General features: G+C 42.2%; 1 protein-coding gene and 1 long non-coding RNA gene across 2 annotated transcripts; one reads left to right on the top strand and one right to left on the bottom strand.

Moving 5' to 3' along the window:
• Positions 1–4,216: 4,216 nt before the first annotated feature.
• On the bottom strand, positions 4,217–7,344 carry LOC118367140 (beta-crystallin A2-like). Its single transcript, XM_035750221.2, has 5 exons — positions 7,220–7,344; positions 6,739–6,925; positions 5,441–5,582; positions 5,017–5,159; positions 4,217–4,449 (listed from the first exon to the last, which is right to left on the bottom strand). Exons 2-5 carry the CDS (start codon positions 6,894–6,896, stop codon positions 4,302–4,304), a joined length of 591 nt encoding a protein of 196 aa, XP_035606114.1. The 5' UTR covers positions 6,897–6,925; positions 7,220–7,344; the 3' UTR covers positions 4,217–4,301.
• Positions 5,505–19,989, top strand: LOC118367141 (uncharacterized). The gene is made up of 3 exons (XR_004822083.2): positions 5,505–5,640; positions 17,421–17,708; positions 19,842–19,989. It is a non-coding gene; the product is annotated as an uncharacterized LOC118367141 (long non-coding RNA).
• Positions 19,990–20,099: the final 110 nt, after the last annotated feature.

The raw sequence follows: 20,099 nt of genomic DNA, 5'->3' as shown, positions 1-20,099 counted from the left end.
TCAGGAAATTGGCTTTAAAACTGCAAAAACGTCTCCATCCCATGGCAACATGTGTGTAGAATATCTGGAAATTGGCTTTAAAACTGCAAAAATGTCTCCAAACCATGGCAAAATGTGTAGAATTGCAGGAAATAAGTTGCGAAACTGCAACAAGAAAAACGTTATTATTATTATTATATTATTAAAGCATCTGTATTTGTTAACCTTTCGTTAATAAAATACCTTTTTCTGCTAAAAGATCCCTCTGTGCATATTCAATTACAGTTTTTAATCCCGGTGCTGAGCTAATGTGGGTTAATGTCTAGTGGCTAATTGTATAGCCGATAGGCTATGTGTTTGTAGATCAACTGAGGTGTATGAACCTATAGCAACCAATATGATAATGGCTGTAGTAACATTTTCTTGTTTTTGTTCTTTTCCGGACCTCACTAAAACTCAAAACATGGCAACGACCCTGCTGCCTTCGTTCATTGATATGTTTGTGGTTGAATGCTACACGTGTTGATATCTCAAGGCATTAAATACAGAAACAATGTACATTTATTAACATATTTTACGGTATTTTGAATGTTTTATTGACAGCTTTATGATAGTTACGCATTGTCTTACATCAGATAGCGCAACGATTCCACCAGCACTGATCGAGGGTTCACACTAGATGGGCCACCAGCGAAGACAAAATTGGCTGTATCATAAGAATGTATGAAAAAAACATGTATCTTTTTTGGTCTTAATTCAAGATTAGGGTTCGGAATAAGGTTAGTGTGGTTAAGTTTAGGGTTAAATTAGGTTGCAAATCAGATTTGAAGAAGAGAAATAGCTGGCCCAGATATTTGAGTGGTGAGACTGAGCAACCGAATGTAGGCGAAAGTCGAGGAGAGAAGTTGGGGAGATGCAAGTCGGACACTAATGTGGTTTTCCAACAGCAAGGCTCGGCTCTACATGACAGTGTTGCCAGTGTTGCAAGAGTTGCATGTTCGAGCGGATCACTTTCGTCAAGTCGTGCCCATTGTTGGTCACCGCCTTCCAAAGTGTTGCATTATGGGGATAAAAATTGTCACACATGCACCTACATGACAACGGCATGGAGTTCAAACTGTAGAACCCAGTTCCTACATTGGAATATAAAAATAGATTTTATCAAACAAAACTATGGTACATTTGAAATCTGGGACCCTCAGGATGACAAATCAGAGCAAGATTAATGAATGTAAGTACATTATAAAAGTATTTTGTTGTTGTGTACTCTTCTCAAACAATATAATTATATTTTTTCACTGTAATAGGTACTGTAAATTGGACACTGCAGTTAGATGAACACGAATTTATGCTTTCTGCCCATATAAGACATGTCTATGTCCTGGAAAGTTGGTTGTTACTTACAATGTCATTCTAGTCACATTAGCGCACGTTAGCAACAACCGTGCCGATTTAGGGACACCGATCCCGTAGAGGTTTAAAAAATTAAAAGAATCTCACCCATCTACACACAATTCCTCAGAAAACAAAGTGAAAACATGTTTTTAGAAATGTTTGCAAATGTATTGAAAATTAAATGCAGTAATATTACATTTACATAAGTATTCACACCCCTGCGTCAATACTTTATAAAAGCACATTTGGCAGCGATTACAGCTGTAAGTCTTTCTGGGTAAGTCTCTAAGAGCTTTCCACAACTGGATTGTGCAAAATTAGCCTATTATTAAAAAATTGTTGTTGATCATTGCTAGACAACCGTTTTCAGATCTTGCCATAGATTTTCAAATAGATTTAAGTCAGAACTGTAACTCGGCCGCCACTCAGGAACATACACTGTCTTCTTGGTAAGCAACGCCAGTGTAGATTTGGCCTTGTGTTTTAGATTATTGTCCTGCTGAAAGCTGAATTCATCTCCCAGTCTCTGGTGTAAAGCAGACTGAGCCAGGTTTTCCTCCTGGATTTTTATTCTGAAAGAATCCGTAGTCTTTAACGATTACAAGCATACCCATAACATGATGCAGCCACCACTATGCTTGAAAATATAGAGAGTAGTACTCAGTAATGTGTTGTACTGGATTTGCCCCAAACATAAGACTTTGTATTCAGGACAAAAAGTTCACTGCTTTGCCACATTATTTTGCAGTATTACAATTTCTTGTTGCAAACAGGATGCATGGTTAGGAATATTTGTGTTTTGTTCAGGCTTATTTTCACTCTGTCAATTAGATTAGCATTGTGGAGTAACTACAATGTTGCTGATCCATCCTCAATTTCCTCCCATCACAGCAATTAAACTCTGTAACTGTTTTAAAGTCACTATTAGCCTCATTGTGAAATCCCTGAGTGGTTTCCTTCCTCTCTGGCAACTGAGTTAGGAAGGATGCCATTGATCTTTGTAGTGACTGGGTGTATTGATACACCATCCAAAGTGTAATTAATAATGTCTGCTTTATTTTTCGAGGCATTGGAAAATCTCCCTGGTGGTTTTTGGTTGAATCTGTGTTTGAAATTCAGGGAATCTGAGGGACCTTACAAATAATTGTATGTGTGGGGTGAAGAGATGAGGTAGTCATAAAAAATAATGTTACACACTACTACTGCACACAGAGTGAGTCCATGCAACTTATTATGTTGTTATGCAAATTTCCACTCCTGAACTTATTTAAGATTTCCATAACAACGGGGTTGAATACTTATTGACTGAAGACGTTTAAAGTTTTCCTTTGAAAATTATTTGTAAACATTTCTAAAAACATAATTCCACTTTGACATTATGGGGTATTGTGTGTAGGTTAGTGGGTGAGAGATTTGGGCTTGGAGAGATGTTTATCAACATTATAAAATAAAATAAAATGTTCATTAACAATGGCAACACTACCATGTTGCACTGAGCCTTGCTGTTGAAACAGCTTTTGAGCAGAGTTGACCCTCTCGCTTCGTCTCTTCTTCTCTGACCTGACTTAAACAGGAACCAACTGTGCTTACAGGGGATACAAATGAAAGGGAGCCTATTTGAGACCTATCTAATCAATTAATTGTACACTATAGGAGGTTGGTGACACCTTACTTGGGGAGGCCAGGCACGTGGAGCTGAATAAGTGGTAAATGATCAACAACATTAAACACGTTTTCCAAGTGTTTGATGCCATTCCATTTGCTCAGTTCATTATTATGATCCGTCCTCCCCTCAGCAGCCTCCACTGTCACATGTTATGTTTTCAGTTTGTATGTGTGTGATATAGGGGTATAGAAACGTTTATTTTTAAATATATATATATTTTTTAAAATAAACAATAGCAGCCATGTTAGCACTGACATGTTAATCTGAGTCTTGCTCTTGAAAAATCACCAGTCTGACTTTTGGCTGTCGCAGATGCACCTCCCCCGACTTCACTCAAGGACTCTCTCTTACAGTCAGCTTCTTTAAAGGCGCCACATGTTCAATCGTCCGTCTGCATTTGGTAGTACAGCATTTGCGTTGATACGAGCTTCGCCGAGCAGCGCAGAGCTGTCGTGAAGGAAGTTGACAAGGCCTTGAGTTTGTGTTTACACTTGACCTCCCGCCCGTACCCACCGTCAACCAATCATGTCAATGCGGAGCAACAGGAGCCCTCCGCATTGTTACGCAATTTAAGAGCATTAAAAAAAAAAGTGAAAAGTCAAGCATTAATTGGCTGTTAGCCTTACTGCTCGAACACAGCCAGTGGTCGTGTCACTCTGCTCAGACGTTGCTGCCGTATGCCAGATCTTACAAGGTCGGGATAGGTATTTTACCTATCAGCTGAGCACACCACGTGTTATAGCAATCTGGTTCCCGACTTCATGGTCGATGACGTGGCACGCAACCATTGGTTGATGGATGCAACATCTGAGCAGGGGAACACGACCAACGTTAGATACATTCATGCTCGGCAACTACACAACACAACAATGGTGGAAACAATAGTGATCTCGTGCTCATGTTTATTGGAAATACGATAACACCCTGACAGGAACAATATACATCCTATCCTAACAGACAGGTGGTATTTACCCTGGGTTATGTATTGATGCAATGGTCAAATCATTAAATGCCTTTGTGGTTTACTTCTGTTGGAGTATATAAATAGCCACGTTGGTGATGGGTTGTTAAGAATCTACCACAGGCCGTTGAACAGATAGCTAGCTCTATGTCCTGATCGAGAAAAAGCAGTACAACAACAAAAAAAGCAAGGAATTGCCACAAGCACTGTTTCCGTAGTTTGAATAAAGCCTTTATTGCCTATTTTAATACATGGCATGGTCGGTACATGGTAGCCACTGGAGGATAGTGTCAAGTGGACCTAGTGCTGGATTCTGCGGATAGACTGGACCTGGTTGGTGTGAGCCTGAGTGCTGTACTCGTTGTAGTGTCTGTACTCTCCCTGGTGTCTGTCTCTCTCCAGGATGTACTGGTAACCACGGTAACCGGGGAACTGATAGGCCACCCAGCTGTAAAGAGAAGGGCCTGTGTTATTCCGTTGATAACTGTTCTCTCTATGACCAAAATACTGATGCGGCTGCTTTGTAGATAATATGTGCCCCGATTGCAGTCGTATGCTGTTAGAAAATCTACAAAACGAATCGTCTTGGAAAGTAAATGGGTGACTGAGGAATTTCATGTTATTATGTGGACAAATGTGTTTACGAATCAATAGACTGGGGCCCCACATTTTGGTTTTTGCCCTAGCACTACACAGCTGATTCAAATAATGAAAGCTTGTAACGAGTTTGGGAAACTCTGCCCTAGAGTGTTTATGAAGGCATATCGGATGCTGAGATAATGGGATACTGGTAATCCCTGTATATAACCATGTTCTTTTGACTCTTTATTTGTATTTGTTATTCACTGTGTATTTATTCCTTGTGTCACTATTTCTATTTTTAATTCACATTTTATCTTAATAAACTCTGCATTGTTGGAAAAGGACCTGTAAAAGTAAGCATTTCACTGTTAGTCTACCCCTGTTGTTTTACGACGCATGTGACAAACACAACTTGATTTGACTTGAGACTCACGCTCCGGAGTTGACTTTGATTGAGGGCACCTCCTTGCTACACCAGCCCATAGCCTGTAGAGAGGGGTAGTCGTCACACATCTCGAACTTGCGTCCCTGGAAGTCTTCACACTCGTACAGAGTCACTTTACTGTCACTGTGGTTCTGTTGACAGAGATGAGCCTTGAATCGTTTCATATATGGTGTCGTTAATTTATTTTTTCATTTGTTGTGTGTGTGTTGTGTGGGGGGGGATCAAAAACAGACGGATTTGAGAGTTGTGGTATGATGGTGTGATGATACGATATACATACTAGAATCATGTGTGGATGTATTAATTAACCTTCAATACAACATTAGTATTCCTGTGCTTCATTCCTAAATGTGCTTCAGATGTAGCCCCCCCCCCCCCCTTGAAATTACACATTTCTGTGGGAGGAACTTACAGCGCACTTGATAGGTCTAAAGGAAAGCATGTGCTCGGTTCTGTAACTGCTGTTTCCGCTCCAAGCCTCGTAACGTGGATAGTCTCCCTTCTCAAGGATAAACTGCTGGCCCTGGAACTCAGGGTACTCATAACCCAACCAGCTAAAACACAGGCGGGGAGAGAGGGAACGAGAACGAAAGAGAGAAAACAGAGCGTCAGGTTAGTTAACAAAAGTGCAACGCCCCGTGGCAGCGAGATCTTTGTTGATTAGAGGACAAAGGGCCAAAGCAAACACCACATGCTGCGCATATGGACCATTATCTGATCACCAGTCAGCTGCTGCAACAGAACACTAGGCAGGCAGCTGGGCCTCAAGGGAGATTACATCTGTAGCCTGACTTTGACTGACTGTCAGAAACAAAACAACAAGCTACATTTCAGGCAAATAACTCCCACCAATCGGTGATCTCTCCGAGTGTTCAGCTATTAACATTTTGTCCATAACAATGTAAAAAAAAAAAGCATGCGGAAATTAAATTGCAAAGAAATTTGCCAAAATCATTGAATCGAAAATAACAGCCATTATAAGATTCCATATTTTACAGTCAGACTGTTAAGGGACATGATAACTAAATGTTGCATTGTCATACATTGTAATATCACAACAAATGAAATGACACAGCTTTGATTTGAGGGCCGGTTCACAACAGTATAGTACAAATGCGATGTATAATGTAATATTCAAGTATACATTAGCTTCTGAGAGGAACTAGGTCGAGAAATGAATGTTATATTGAATACATTTCTCACTTCTCACTCCACAACGAGAACCGATTACCTGGAAAAACCTAAAAAAACATTTGTTGACCGAACAAGCTCCATGGGTCTAATGTAGTACTACTACTACTCTGTCGTAGTAATGTAGTACTACTACTACTCTGTCGTAGTAATGTAGTACTACTACTACTCTGTCGTAGTAATGTAGTACTACTACTACTCTGTCCTAGTAATGTAGTACTACTATTCTGTCGTAGTAATGTAGTACTACTACTACTCTGTCCTAGTAATGTAGTACTACTACTACTCTGTCGTAGTAATGTAGTACTACTATTCTGTCGTAGTAATGTAGTACCACTACTCTGTCCTAGTAATGTAGTACTACTACTACTCTGTCGTAGTAATGTAGTACTACTACTACTCTGTCGTAGTAATGTAGTACTACTACTCTGTCGTAGTAATGTAGTACTACTCTGCTAATAATGTGGTACAGACCCTCGGTTGTAGCCTAGTAGAGTAGAAATCCAAAGAGACACTTACGGTCCGTTCTCGACCTTGATGGAGCGGATCTTGTGGAATCCCCTATCCATGATGTTCTGACACTCCAGCAGGAACTCACAACGCTTGCCCTGGAAGTTCTCCTCCTCCCAGACAGTGATCTTGAACTGGCCCATCTGCTCCATCTGCTGAGTGTTCATGGTTGCTATTTCCACCGTGGGGTTGCTCTCTACCAAAAGGGGACAAGACCAGAGGTGAGGAAACTAGGCTAAAATGGAGTGCTTCACTCTGTTTGCTCTGGTATCTCTACATGAAAGTGAACATTGATTCTGGAGCAAAGAGCAAGAGCGTACTACCATTTTTTTTTTCAAAGGAGTTGAGCTCTCAGTTTGCACTGGGGAAATATCCGATACAAATATGAGATATATATCTCCCATATTGGATGTCATCAATCCCCTTTCTTGGTACACCAATGCACAGCAATCAGATGTTCACGTTCTACCTAGGTAGTGTGAATACTTACAGAGAGTACTGAGGTGGGACAGATCCAGAGTAACAATATCGAGTCCTAGGCCCCCACTTCTGTTTTTATACTACCAAGCCCCTCGTTTAATGCCGCTTTCACACAAGCCTTGCATACTCAGCAGCGGCAAACTGAATGCACGCATTAGTCCACACCATTGTGGAGGCTCCCGAGGCCCATTGTGAGAGGCTTAGATCCACTGACTCATCAAAATGGCACCCAGCGACTGTCGGCCTGACGGCCGGCCACAATAGCAACACACTGACACGGCAGTTTGATTGGAAATTGGGGACTATGGCAGCATTCTGGGAGATTACCCCAGAGGTAGGTACAAGGGCACCAATGCTTCCCTCAGGCCACAAGTATGGCTGACTCTACCTCTACCCCTGCCTCTCTGCACAGCACCCCACCCATCATGGCATCACTGTCTTCTTTTATAGGATTCAACATTATGAAGACAGACAGAGCTGCTGATCCTTTATTCATATTCTTTCACGTTGGATCATGTTTGTACTTCACGAGGTTGAAAAGAAAGCGTTTGAAATGTAGAACCTTTTTTAAATACCTGTTGTTCTCCCCCCCCCCAAGCTAAATCTATTCTGGTGTGAACTGAAAGGGATCCTGAGAAAACATTCCTGCCGTGTTTCTAGCAGCACTAGTTTCTCAGCCGTTCACGGTGTTGTTTTGAATGTCAGTTGCTGGATTTGTCAATGGGTCCGAATTGTTTCCGGTGCCTTTGTGAGGCGTATGAGTGCAAAGTGGAATGTGTAGGAATGTGTATCATATTTTAAAAAGGCACTTTTGACGTTGCAACTTTACTTTATGTTCGGGATTGTCAGTATAAGAAACGCAAACGGTACCTAGTGATGTAAGTCAATTGGAATAGTACTTTTGTCTGTAGTGACATCTTGTGGCGTAACAGTTCATTACAGTGACTGGTGATTAATAGCCGCTTTTGTTGGAATGAAGATACGTCCATATCACAGAAACATATGGTCTGGTCTGGTTAGGTTACACTAGATATGCTTTTACCTCAGCGATGTGGTGCCTGCTTTAGTCTTGGTTTGTGTCCCAAAAGACACCCATTCCTTATGTTTGACCCGAGCCCATATAGTGCACTACTTTTGACCAGCGCCCTGGACAAAGGTCGTGCACAATGTAGGGAACAGGGTGACATTTGGGATGCATCCCTATGTCAAATGTACAAATAATCAGACTTCAGACTTGGATGGTTCCTCTGCAATGTGTTATTATTGTATTTACACCCCTTTTCTGCTGTCTCTGTGTGTGGCCATATGTGTGCCTATATGCTTAATTGCTTGTGTGTTCAGCGGTCCCTTTGAGCGGGCCGGTTCCATTGTTCTGTCTCACCTGTGTGGCCTTGTTTGGCTTGGGGCAGGTGGACAATGAGACACGGTGACAGAGCTCCAGTCACCCGGCTGCTGGTCTTTGATCCCCCATTGGATAGATTAGATTTGTCACCTCGTCAGCTGACGCCTCATTTCACTGGGAAATGTAGCTCTCCCTATATTTGCATCTGACAACATAGGGCCTATAGTAGCCTACAGCTTCCTAACTCAACACTCTACTTTGAATCTTTATCTTCTCTGCAGTGGTAGTACAATAGGCTAGTCTATTCTTCTGAACGGGTCACGTGGGTCTCTGAAAGAGGGATATGGCTCACTAAGTATGGAAATATCTTTTGTAGCATTTGCACATGTATACATGGTAGGTATGTTGTGGAATATGAACTGATCAGATGCATTTGACATTTTAGTCATTTAGCAGATGCTCTTATCCAGAGTGAATGACAGTTGGTGGATTCGTTTTAAGATAGCTAGGTACATACACAGATAATGCCTACACGTGCATTAGTAATGCCTTCTAATACACTTACGTACACTTATAGTGACTCACTATAAGATATTATAATTGCTCATAAGTAGTTCCAGCATCCTTATAATACGTTGCCGTAATGCATTATAAGCCCAGAGAGCACGCCTCAACAGGTTGAATATTTTATTGAGCAACGTTTCCACAATGTTTGCACTTCTGAGTAGCCTAACCTGCAAGCAGCTGGCTGAGGTTGCAGGCTGGAAGAACCAGGCAGCCAGGCAGCAACCAGAGCAAACAACATTGTTTGAATATCCGTTGTTTTTTTTCCCTCCCTCCCCGCATTTTCTCGTATCCGTTCATTGTACCGTACACTGTTTGGGAGTAAACCATAGAGTGATAAGAGATGAACCGGAATAGAGAGAACTTTATTATTATTATTATTATTATTTACAATTTACCCTCGCAATTTCTGTTTACATCAATACCCCTCCATGGGACAACATGCGTATGTGTGATAACTGTGTGGAGTAAGTAAGTGAGGCAGACTGTTTCTCAGGATCCAGTTTCTCCACGGTAACAGAGCCAGCCAGCCAGCCCAGTCAGAGAGGTTGCATAAGCATTGCTGTATCGTCAGGAAGCGATGCTGTTATTGCTCTGGAAAACAGACATGTCGTTTTATCATCGCACTCTGTTTTGATTCACAAATTCAGAGTTTCAAGTAGAACTTCAAAATGCATTTTGTATTGAATTGTAAACTGCCCAAAAAAATAAAGGGAACACTAAAATAACACACCCTAGATCTGAATGAATGAAATATTCTTATTAAATACTTTTTTCTTTACATAGTTGAATGTGCCGACAACAAAATCACACAAAAATTATCAATGGAAATCAAATGTATCAACCCATGGAGGTCTGGATTTGGAGTCACACTCAAAATTAAAGTGGAAAACCACACTACAGGCTGATCCAACTTTGATGTAATGTCCTTAAAACAAGTCAAAATGAGGCTCAGTATTGTGTGTGGCTTCCACGTGCCTGTATGACCTCCCTACAACGCCTGGGCATGCTCCTGATGAGGTGGCAGATGGTCTCCTGAGGGATCTCCTTCCAGACCTGGACTAAAGCATCTGCCAACTCCTGGACAGTCTGTGGTGCAACACGTTGGTGGATGGAGCGAGACATGATGTCCCAGATGTGCTCAATTGGATTCATGTCTGGGGAACGGGCGGGCCAGTCCATAGCATCAATGCCTTCCTCTTGCAGGAACTGCTAACACAATCCAGCCACATGAGGTCTAGCATTGTCTTGCATTAGGAGGAACCGAGGGCCAACCGCACCAGCATATGGTCTCACAAGGAGTCTGAGGATCTCATCTCGGTACCTAATGGCAGTCAGGCTACCTCTGGCAAGCACATGGAGGGCTGTGCGGCCCCCCAAAGAAATTCCACCCCACACTATGACTGACCCACCGCCAAACCTGTCATGCTGGAGGATGTTGCAGGCAGCAGAACGTTCTGCATGGCATCTCCAGACTGTCACGTCTGTCACATGTGCTCAGTGTGAACCTGCTTTCATCTGTGAAGAGCCTTGGCGAATTTGCCAATCTTGGTGTTCTCTGGCAAATGCCAAACGTCCTGCACGGTGTTGGGCTGTAAGCACAACCCCCACCTGTGGACGTCGGGCCCTCATACCACCCTCATGGAGTCTGTTTCTGACCGTTTGAGCAGACAGACACATGCACATTTGTGGCCTGCTGGAGGTCATTTTGCAGGGCCCTGGCAGTGCTTCTCCTTGCACAAAGGCGGAGGTAGCGGTCCTGCTGCTGCGTTGTCGCCCTCCTACGGCCTCCTCCATGTCTCCTGATGTACTGGCCTGTCTCCTGGTAGCGCCTCCATGCTCTGGACACTACGCTGACAGACACAGCAAACCTTCTTGCCACAGCTTGCATTGATGTGCCATCCTGGGTGAGCTGCACTACCTGAGCCACTTGTGTGGGTTGTAGACTCCGTCTCATGCTACCACTAGAGTGAAAGCACCGCCAGCATTCAAAAGTGACCAAAACATCAGCCAGGAAGCATAGGAACTGAGAAGTGGTCTGTGGTTATCACCTGCAGAACCACTCCTTTATTGGGGGTGTCTTGTTAATTGCCTATAATTTCCACCTGTTGTCTATTCCATTTGCACAACAGCATGTGAAATTTATTGTCAATCAGTGTTGCTTCCTAAGTGGACAGTTTGATTTCACAGAAGTGTGATTGACTTGGAGTTACATTGTGTTGTTTAAGTGTTCCCTTTATTTTTTTGAACAGTGTATTTATATAGGGAGGCAACATTGACACAGATCTCTTCAAGTGAACTAGTCAAACAACATACACAAATGCAATGCATGTAGTATTTAAGAGAAGTCTGCTAGTTACATATTTGAACCAAGTTACACATTCATACATATCCTGAGATCACATGGTAAGTCAGGCTTATTTAACATGGAGATGTCTGCTTTACATACACTACATGATGCTCGTCGAACATCTCATTCCAAAATCATTGGCATTAATATGCAGTTGGTCCCCACTTTGCTGCTATAACAGCATCCACTTTTGTGGGAAGGCTTTCCACTAGATGTTGTAACATTGCTGCGGGGACTTGCTTCAATTCAGCCACAAGAGCATTAGTGAGGTCGGGCACTGAGGTTGGGCAATTAGGCCTGGCTTGCAGTCGGTGTTCCAATTCATCCCAAAGGTGTTTGATGGGGTGGAGGTCAGGGCTCTGTGCAGGCCAGTCATGTTCTTCCACACCGATCTCAACAAACCATTTCTGTATGGACCTCATTTTGTGCACGGGGGCATTGTCATGCTGAAACAGGAAAGGGCCTTCCCCAAACTGTTGCCACAAAGTTGCAAGTACAGAATTGTCTAGAATGTCATTGTATGGTGTACAGTTACAATTTCTCTTCACTGGAACTAAGGGGCCTAGCCTGAAACATGAAAAACAGCCCAAGACCATTATTCCTCCTCCACCAAACTTTATAGTTGGCACTTTGCATTGGGGCAGGTAGCTTTCTCCTGGCATCCGCCAAACCCAGATTCGTCCATCGGACTGCCAGAAGGTGAAGAGTGATTCATCACTCTAGAGCAGGGGTGTCAAAGTCAAATGGACGGAGGGCCAAATAAAAAATTTAGCTACAAGCCGAGGGCCGGACTGTTCGAATGTTCATTGAAACATTTTTAAATGACGCATATAGTCTAGTGAACCTAATTGAACCTACTGAAAACCTAACAAATATATTCCAATACGATCAGATAAATAAAGCAATATTTTCTTATGGCTCTGTCAGTAATCTTTAATTTTCAACAGACACAAAAGACAAATTTCCTTTATATAAAAATCCCCATAACATGAACATTAAATGAAAGAAACCGGTATTCAAGGCACCATCAGTAGCCTATATTTTCTATTTTAGCAAAAGTGGGCTAAATTTACTTCAAAGAAAAAAACAATAATAGCAATTTTCTATCATCCACTCAACTGAAATATTTTTAAAATATAATTGGATTGAAATACAATAAAATAAAGTGCAAAAATCTATTAATCAAAAACAACACTTTGTTTAAGGAGAAGTAACATGCAGTCAAATATTAAACTTTAACTTTTAAACTTGAACTGAGTAAAAACTCTAAATATGTGATTGCACAGTAATGTTCACTTGTTTGAGGTTGAGGGTGATACTTGGTGGTGTCCCATCTTTTCCACAAGTTCATCAATGTTCGGGGTAAGGCTCTGAGCTGAGGAAATCCTCAGAATTGAGTGGTGTTCAGCAGTAAGTCGACTTCTGTGTGATGTTTTGTTCAAGTTCATCAAAGAAAACAGTTGTTCACACAGGTATGTGCTGCCAAACATAGACAACGTTTGAGCAGCCTGGATGCGCAGCTGGGGCATTGTTGGGCGAACCCGCAGCACCCACTGCCGCATATTTTGCCCTCAGTGCATCATTGCATTGCAATCAACTCCATTTGGAGGTTTGGTGGTGAGCTTTCAGGGTTACCGAGCAGTTCCAACCTGCTTTTTGTGCTTCAAAGTCAGCAAATCGGCGTCGAAAGTCAGCGGCAAGCATACCTATTTTATCAGCCAACTGTGCGCTCGGGAACGCACTGGTCTTCTCTTTCATGGTCTGGCAGCTGGGAAAGTGGCTCAAATTTCTTTCCGCATCTGCGTCTCCCACAGAGTCAGTTTGGTTTTAAATGCCTTCACTGTACTGTACATATCAGAGATGACACGATCCCGACCCTGCAGCTGCAAGTTCATTGCATTCAGATGACTCGTAATGTCACACAGAAAAGCCATTTCACACAGAAACATTTCGCTCGGAGTTGTGTTGTGTCTTTCCCTTTGCTGTCCAGAACAGACAAATCTCCTCACGGCAGAAACATCTTTGAAGCACCTTTCCTGGCTTAGCCATCTCTGTGTGATAAGGCAAATCACCATGCTCCGTTTCTAACTCCGTCAGAAATGCCTTGAACTGGCGGTGATTCAAACCTTTGGCTCTGATAAAGTTAACTGTGCGCGTGATGATGCTCATTACATGCTCCATTTTCAAGGCTTTACCGCAATTCCTGGTGTATGATACAATGATAAGCTGTCAGCTCACCTGTCGCGTTTTCCTCTTGCATCTTTTCCCGTATCTCGCCACCAGTCCGCTCCTGTGTCCACACATCGCAGGTGCTCCGTCGGTTGTCAAACCCACGAGTTTTTCCCAAGGCAGCTCCATCTCATTTACACATCTTGACACCTCTTCATACAAATCATGCCCCGTAGTTGTGCCATGCATAGGACGTAAAGCCAAAAACTCCTCTGTCACGCTTAGGCTGGAGTCCACTCCGCGGATGAAAATTGACAACTGGGCAATGTCAGAAATGTCGGTGCTCTCATCCACAGCCAAGGAATATGCAATGAAATTTTTCCCTTTTTCACAAGCTGCTCTTTTAGATTGATGGACAACTGGTCTACTCCTCAATGGTGTTTCTGCTCAGACTCAGAGTTGCCTTTTTTCTGGGCAAACCCAATCATGCAGTTTTTGATGAAATCCAAATGGCACTGCCATTTACCTCTTCTGCCAAAATAAAACTGGCCTTAATGAAGAACAAATACTCCGATACAGTTGACAGCAGCCTGGCCTTGTGATTTGGCTTTTTTGAACAGAGCCTTCGAGATTTGAGGCCTCGTTTTACCTCTGCCTAGCCTTTGTTCCATGTCCATATTCTTGTTTTTGTCCGCGTTTCGTTTCACTCTCAGATTATACTCTTTCAGTACCGCCACACTTTCTCACACAGAAGACACACAGGTTTTCCAGCTACCTCCGTGAACAAATACTCCGACACCTTGTTTGAAACCCCGGTTCTCAGTGTCCACCTTCCGTTTTGCCATTTTTGATGGGTATCTGAAAGTTAATTTTACTGTGATGCTGACAACTGCTGTGCCAATAAATATTGAAATGAAGCAGCCTACTGTGCATGGTGAAATCTTAGATCATCCCAGGGGCTTTCTCGTGTGTGGCCTTGACTCTGACATATGCTCTAGAGAATGGAAGAGTCCAATGGCAGCAAACTTCCAGCCAACCCTCATTGAATCTTAGGCTTGTGTGTGGCTGCTCGGCCATGGAAACCCATTTCATGAACCTCCCGACGAACAGTTATTGTGCTGACATTGTTTCCAGAGGCAGTTTGGAAGTCGGTAGTGAGTGTTGCAACCGAGGACAGATGGTTTTTACGAGCTCCAGCATTCGGCGGTCCCGTTCTGTGAGCTTGTGTGGCCTACCACTTTGTGCCTGAGCCGTTGTTGCTCCTAGACGTTGCCACTTCACAATAAGCTCTAGCAGGGCAGAAATTTGAAGAACTAACTTGTTGGAAAGGTGCAGTGGCGATTTTAGCATGTAAATCTTGGTGGGATGTTTTTTTACAGCAAAACCACTACACAACACAACACTAAATAATACATTAACTGCACTATAATATTAACAAATTGTGCCCACAAACTGTTAGGACATACATAAAGCTGTCCCAACAGCAGAGTCCCAAAAACAGTTCCAACACATTACCACTGCTACACCTGGCTATTAGCGGAGCCTTGTCTGGCAGCGAAACAGTTAATTCAGCCTCATTTACTGTCTTAAAAAAACATTGCTGATATGGCTGACTTGCTTAAACAAATGTAGTTTCTACTGACAATTGAGATGTACAAATTACGGCATAAGAGGACGACAAGCGTATGAGGCAATCCGTAATTTCGATTAAGACATTAGTAGGACGGACGTAGTCATATAACTATTTGTTCAGCACTTTTGAAATGTACAGAGACAGAATTCAGAACATGGGCCATTCTTACAGTGTTCTCCCTGTACACCAAGTCAGAACCGTAAGATAAATAAAGGGGGCATATAAGCAGACAATGAAAGCTCTTACAATATTCGATGATTACATTTCTGAAAAACAGGTTATAGGCTACATGTGCACCACCAAGTCAGAACAGTAAGCGAACTTAAGAGGTGAAAATAGACCCGATTATTAAGGTGAGGCACATGGGCTACTAACAGTTTACTACACAACTTACACTTAGTATTACCTTCTTAGCTACAGTATACATATCTCCCTGGCATATTAAAGAATTTATGCAGCAGCATACAAGACATTTTTGGATTCTGTGCTCACTTGAACAGGAAGGTGGTGTCCTTCATGGGAAAATTTTGTCATCAAACTTCGTCATCAAAGTCTGTCATTCTTTGTATTTATGGTGCTTTCAAAACAACTGGGAACTAAAAAAAAATATGTTGAATCATTGATGACATCAGTGTTCTTCAGGTCATAGCTCTAGAAAGAGGCCAGAGTTCCCGATTTGGATGAAAGTTCAAAATTGATTTTCCCAGTTGTAGCTTGTTTTTCCCGAGCTCCCAGTTGTCTTGAACTCACTAAAGTCCGATTTTGCAGTTCAGAGTTAACGGCTGTTTTGAGGGAGGCACAAATCATGCGTCATTGACAGCATTGCCAATGTTGTATGTTTATCATTTTAAACTAGGAAAAGAGACCCTTAATCTTAGACTTTGGATCACACAGCCACTGCCACTCTACTGAATAGCAGGCTAATGATTGCTTTGCAATGCTTGCAGTTAGCCACTGATTCCTTCCAAACCACTCATTGTTGAATTTGCGATTTCCAACTTGTTGTGTAATGTTTATGTCCAATAGCCAATGAGTACCGATACGTTTAATCTATAATTTCTCTTCATTATTTCTCTTCATATGACAAGGATTAAAAAGGATTTGCCAGTCGATTGTCGACTTGATTCATGATGATGACTGCTTGCTAAGATTTTGAAAGTATGATGACATTATCAGTCCAATCAAAGCAACTGTAGATATAACGTGATATGAAGTCATTTTATCTGTGGCCAATGACCTTGAGCCTCCTTGGATGGGCACTTCTAATGTAACTCTTTGGCAGCACCCAAGAGGCTAGAATCTATTTAGGTCTACCCTTGGCGGTAGTGTCCCCATGAATGACAGAACACTGAGCCAATCAAGGCACAACGCTCTATATTTTCTGCTGGCTTGCCCCACCACCACAGAAAGCACTGAGCTAGGCTGAAACATCTGCATTTTGGAGCTGCCTTACTCAAGAAAACAAAAAAAGAGACCATGCTTGTATGAGGCTTTATTAACTCAATTCTATATATATTTTTTTACATTGTTTGCAAACTGATATGTGAAACATATTAATGCCAAAATAACATGCAAGCCAAAAAATATATATTTATTATTATTTCTTTGTTGCAAAAAATGTGGGCCACCTGCCCTGAATGACAGGTCGCCACTGCAACATTGGCATCCTATGACAGTGCCACATTGCAAGGTACTGAGCTCTTCAGGAAGGCAATGCAACTGCAAACGTTTGTCTATGGAGATTGCATGGCTGCGTGCTCAATCTTACGGCAGAAATAGCCGAATCAACTCATTTGAAGCGGCGTCCACATACTTTTGTATATACAGTGTGCCTGATCAGACACTGATTTCACCAGAAATTTCTTTAGAATCTTTCTTCAGAATCTTGCCTTGAGAAGACACAACCCAGTAGTTGACAAGCGACACATACAACACACTTTTGTCTAACGTGAATCGGCAATTTCTCTTTTTGCTTTTTTGTTGCTGGTTAAATTAAACTCAGTTCCAGTAATGGATATAAAGGTTGTAAATGGACAGGTCTTGTTTTCCGCGTCAATGTAAGTTGGTACCATTTGAATAGTCAGTGAGTAAGCAGACACAGACCACCATGAAATGTTCTGCTTCCTGTGTGTCCCCCCTCTCTGTTGCTATAGGAACTAATCCTCCTAAGGACCTGACAGCGCATGCAGGTGACATCTGCTCTGTGAAGGGCTCTGCGTAGGAGTGGACCACAACAGGCCGGCAGGTTTTACCCGAGGACAGGACAGCGAACGCATCCGTAATGGCAACCTATTCCCCATATATGGTACCCATAGGGCTCTGGTCAAAAGTAGTACACTATATAGGGAATAGGAGGCCATTTCAGACACGTCCAGAGAGGTGCTGCAGTCCTGGGTTCTCTCCCTCCATACCCCACCCCCATCTCTGTGCTCACTGCTCAGGTAAAGCTTGGCAGTTTACAGGAGACACAACTCCCAGGCATATACATATTCCATTAGCAACCCCTCTAACTGTCATTTGAAACAGCACACAGCCCACGGGGCAACTCGTGTCTTCCACAGAGGCCGTAGGTAGCGGTTGAGCAGGCATCACAAATGCAATCAGGCTTTTCTACAGACACACACAAATGGCCAAGTGTTATAATAGCCACAGGTTGAAAGACTAATACTGGGGGGTCTTATTGTATCATACACATAATTCTCTCAAAAGTATGTAATAGGTTAAGAGAAGGTTGATTTGAAACTCACTTTTTAGAACAATAGCCTATGTTGCATCTGTGAGAGAACCAGCCCAAACTTTTGTATGTTGCTGAGACAGGGCAAGTAATAATTAGTCACGTTTATCCATAAAACAGCACAGATATTACATTATAAACTATTGCATTATGAAAGTCTGAAAGATTGAAGACTTGCTTGAGACAAAGAAATACTAAATGTTTGACATATTTTACATAGCCAATAACTGCTCTGTAAGAGTAAATTGAGCAGGTGTTATTTTGGAGGTTTAGGGTGTAACTGCAGCATGACCTGTCTCTGGCAGGTGACCAGGATACAGGCCGTGAGATCCCCTTAATCCGACTTTAAACAAATATTTGCCGGCGCTTAGTCAAATAGAGATACAGGAGAGCAAAAATAATGACATGGGAAAGCCTTTTACCATACTGTTTATTATTTCAAAAACTGGATATGCAAATGGACACCTGAATTTATGCTCAAAATAGAATGGGACTAATACAGATACCTGAGGTACTGGTGTCAATAATCTGGGTGGTGGGAGATTGGACAATACAGTTGATACTGTCTGAGGAGGAAACTGGAAGTGTCTGATTTCAATGATAGGCCTGTAGTGTATGATGCCTCTGTGCTAAACTGAAATGCAACATGTTTTACAGTGCACGAGCAATGGAGAACACTGCTTAAATGTTTATCCAGCGACGGCGGTGGTTTTCTATGACGAGCTGTAGTTTATTGGGCTACATTCTCCATTTACTGGAATGAAGTCCACACCTCCATGAACGTCATAGTTAATGTAATGTAGCCTAGCCTGTACAGAGGTGCAGATCCCAGGCAGATGAGGATCCAAACAGCAGATGGTCCATATCAGATGCTCTTTGGCTGGTTAATGATTAACATAACTCGTACTTTATCATCATTAAACCATGTCGATATAGGAACAACCAAATGGCATTTAAAAAAAAAAAGGAAGGCAGTACTAGGTAACCTAATAAATGTAGAACAACTAGTCATAAAATCCACGGAGATACGCGCATACTAAGTTATATTGAGTGAGCAAAAAAAGTGATATATATATACTTTTTCAAAAATAGGTACGAAAACTTTATCCACAAATGCAGCAATAAAAAGGATCCACTTGGCTAAAAAAAATGGGGGTCGATAATTTGTATCCGTTGTCTTCAGGGGGAAATGAACCCAAATGTTGAAACCACATAAGATATTCAATATAGCCGAACGAATGCAAAACACAAAATGTTGTATGGCTCTAATTGTAGTGTACAAAAGTGTCAGTATTTGTTACAGGACAAGAGAGCACCTTCAACGACATCTGTCACAATATGAACGTGCTCTTGCTGCTTTGTAGAAAATCTGTACCTGCTTAACGCGAGCCGAACGAACAAAACTTAATCTTCAGGTATTGTGCGTATGGCTCAACGTGAGGCAAATACAGAAAATCAGTCCAAATATGATGATGGTCCAGTCTTGGAAAAAAGTACTTTGACTACACTACGTCAGGTTTTGTATTCTCCATACGTTGCTCCATCCCCACACCTGGAAAGAAAGTTGCAAAAGTTTATATTGTCTTTAAAAAATGGTCATTTACATGTATTCCAACATACAAATTTGTCCGAGGTAAAAACTTACCATTGCCTATCTATTGTCGAAAAAAAAGTTCACGAGTGGATTTTAAAAACCTATAAATCGGTAACACCTGCAAATTGTGCTCATCTTGTAGGCAACACTGAATGGAGTGTGGCTCGTTGCAGGTATCCTATATATACTCGGGACATGGTGGGCCATCCTTCCATTTATCTTCACTCTCTCCCTCTTTTTTTCCAGATTGGTTTTAAAGAGACAGGATTCTCCAGCGGACACCTGTCGCATGGGGCGTTGCTCAGTTCCAATATTGACACAATAGTCTGGGGAGTGCAGATTAGTTCCAACTCCTCTCTATTATGCCGAGCCTCCCCTCTCTATGCAAACCGACAGTGCCCTCCAAACTGACGAAATGGAAGGATTCGCTGACCTTTGTGCTCGCGCTGAACCTACAGAGAATGGGCCATTGAACGGTGGACTTCATTCACCTGTGTCGAAGGT

Source organism: Oncorhynchus keta, chromosome 34 (assembly GCF_023373465.1).
Source record: "Oncorhynchus keta strain PuntledgeMale-10-30-2019 chromosome 34, Oket_V2, whole genome shotgun sequence".
NCBI lineage: Eukaryota > Metazoa > Chordata > Actinopteri > Salmoniformes > Salmonidae > Oncorhynchus > Oncorhynchus keta.
This window is presented reverse-complemented; position numbering and strand designations above follow the sequence as displayed.

Coding starts and splice junctions, on each gene's coding strand:
- LOC118367140 (XM_035750221.2), bottom strand. CDS start 6,896: ATGAACACTCAGCAGATGGAGCAGATGGGCCAGTTCAAGATCACTGTC. Junction 5,583..6,738: donor ATCAAGGTCGAGAACGGACC/GTAAGTGTCTCT, acceptor CCTGTGTTTTAG/CTGGTTGGGTTATGAGTACC. Junction 4,450..5,016: donor ATCAAAGTCAACTCCGGAGC/GTGAGTCTCAAG, acceptor TTCTCTTTACAG/CTGGGTGGCCTATCAGTTCC.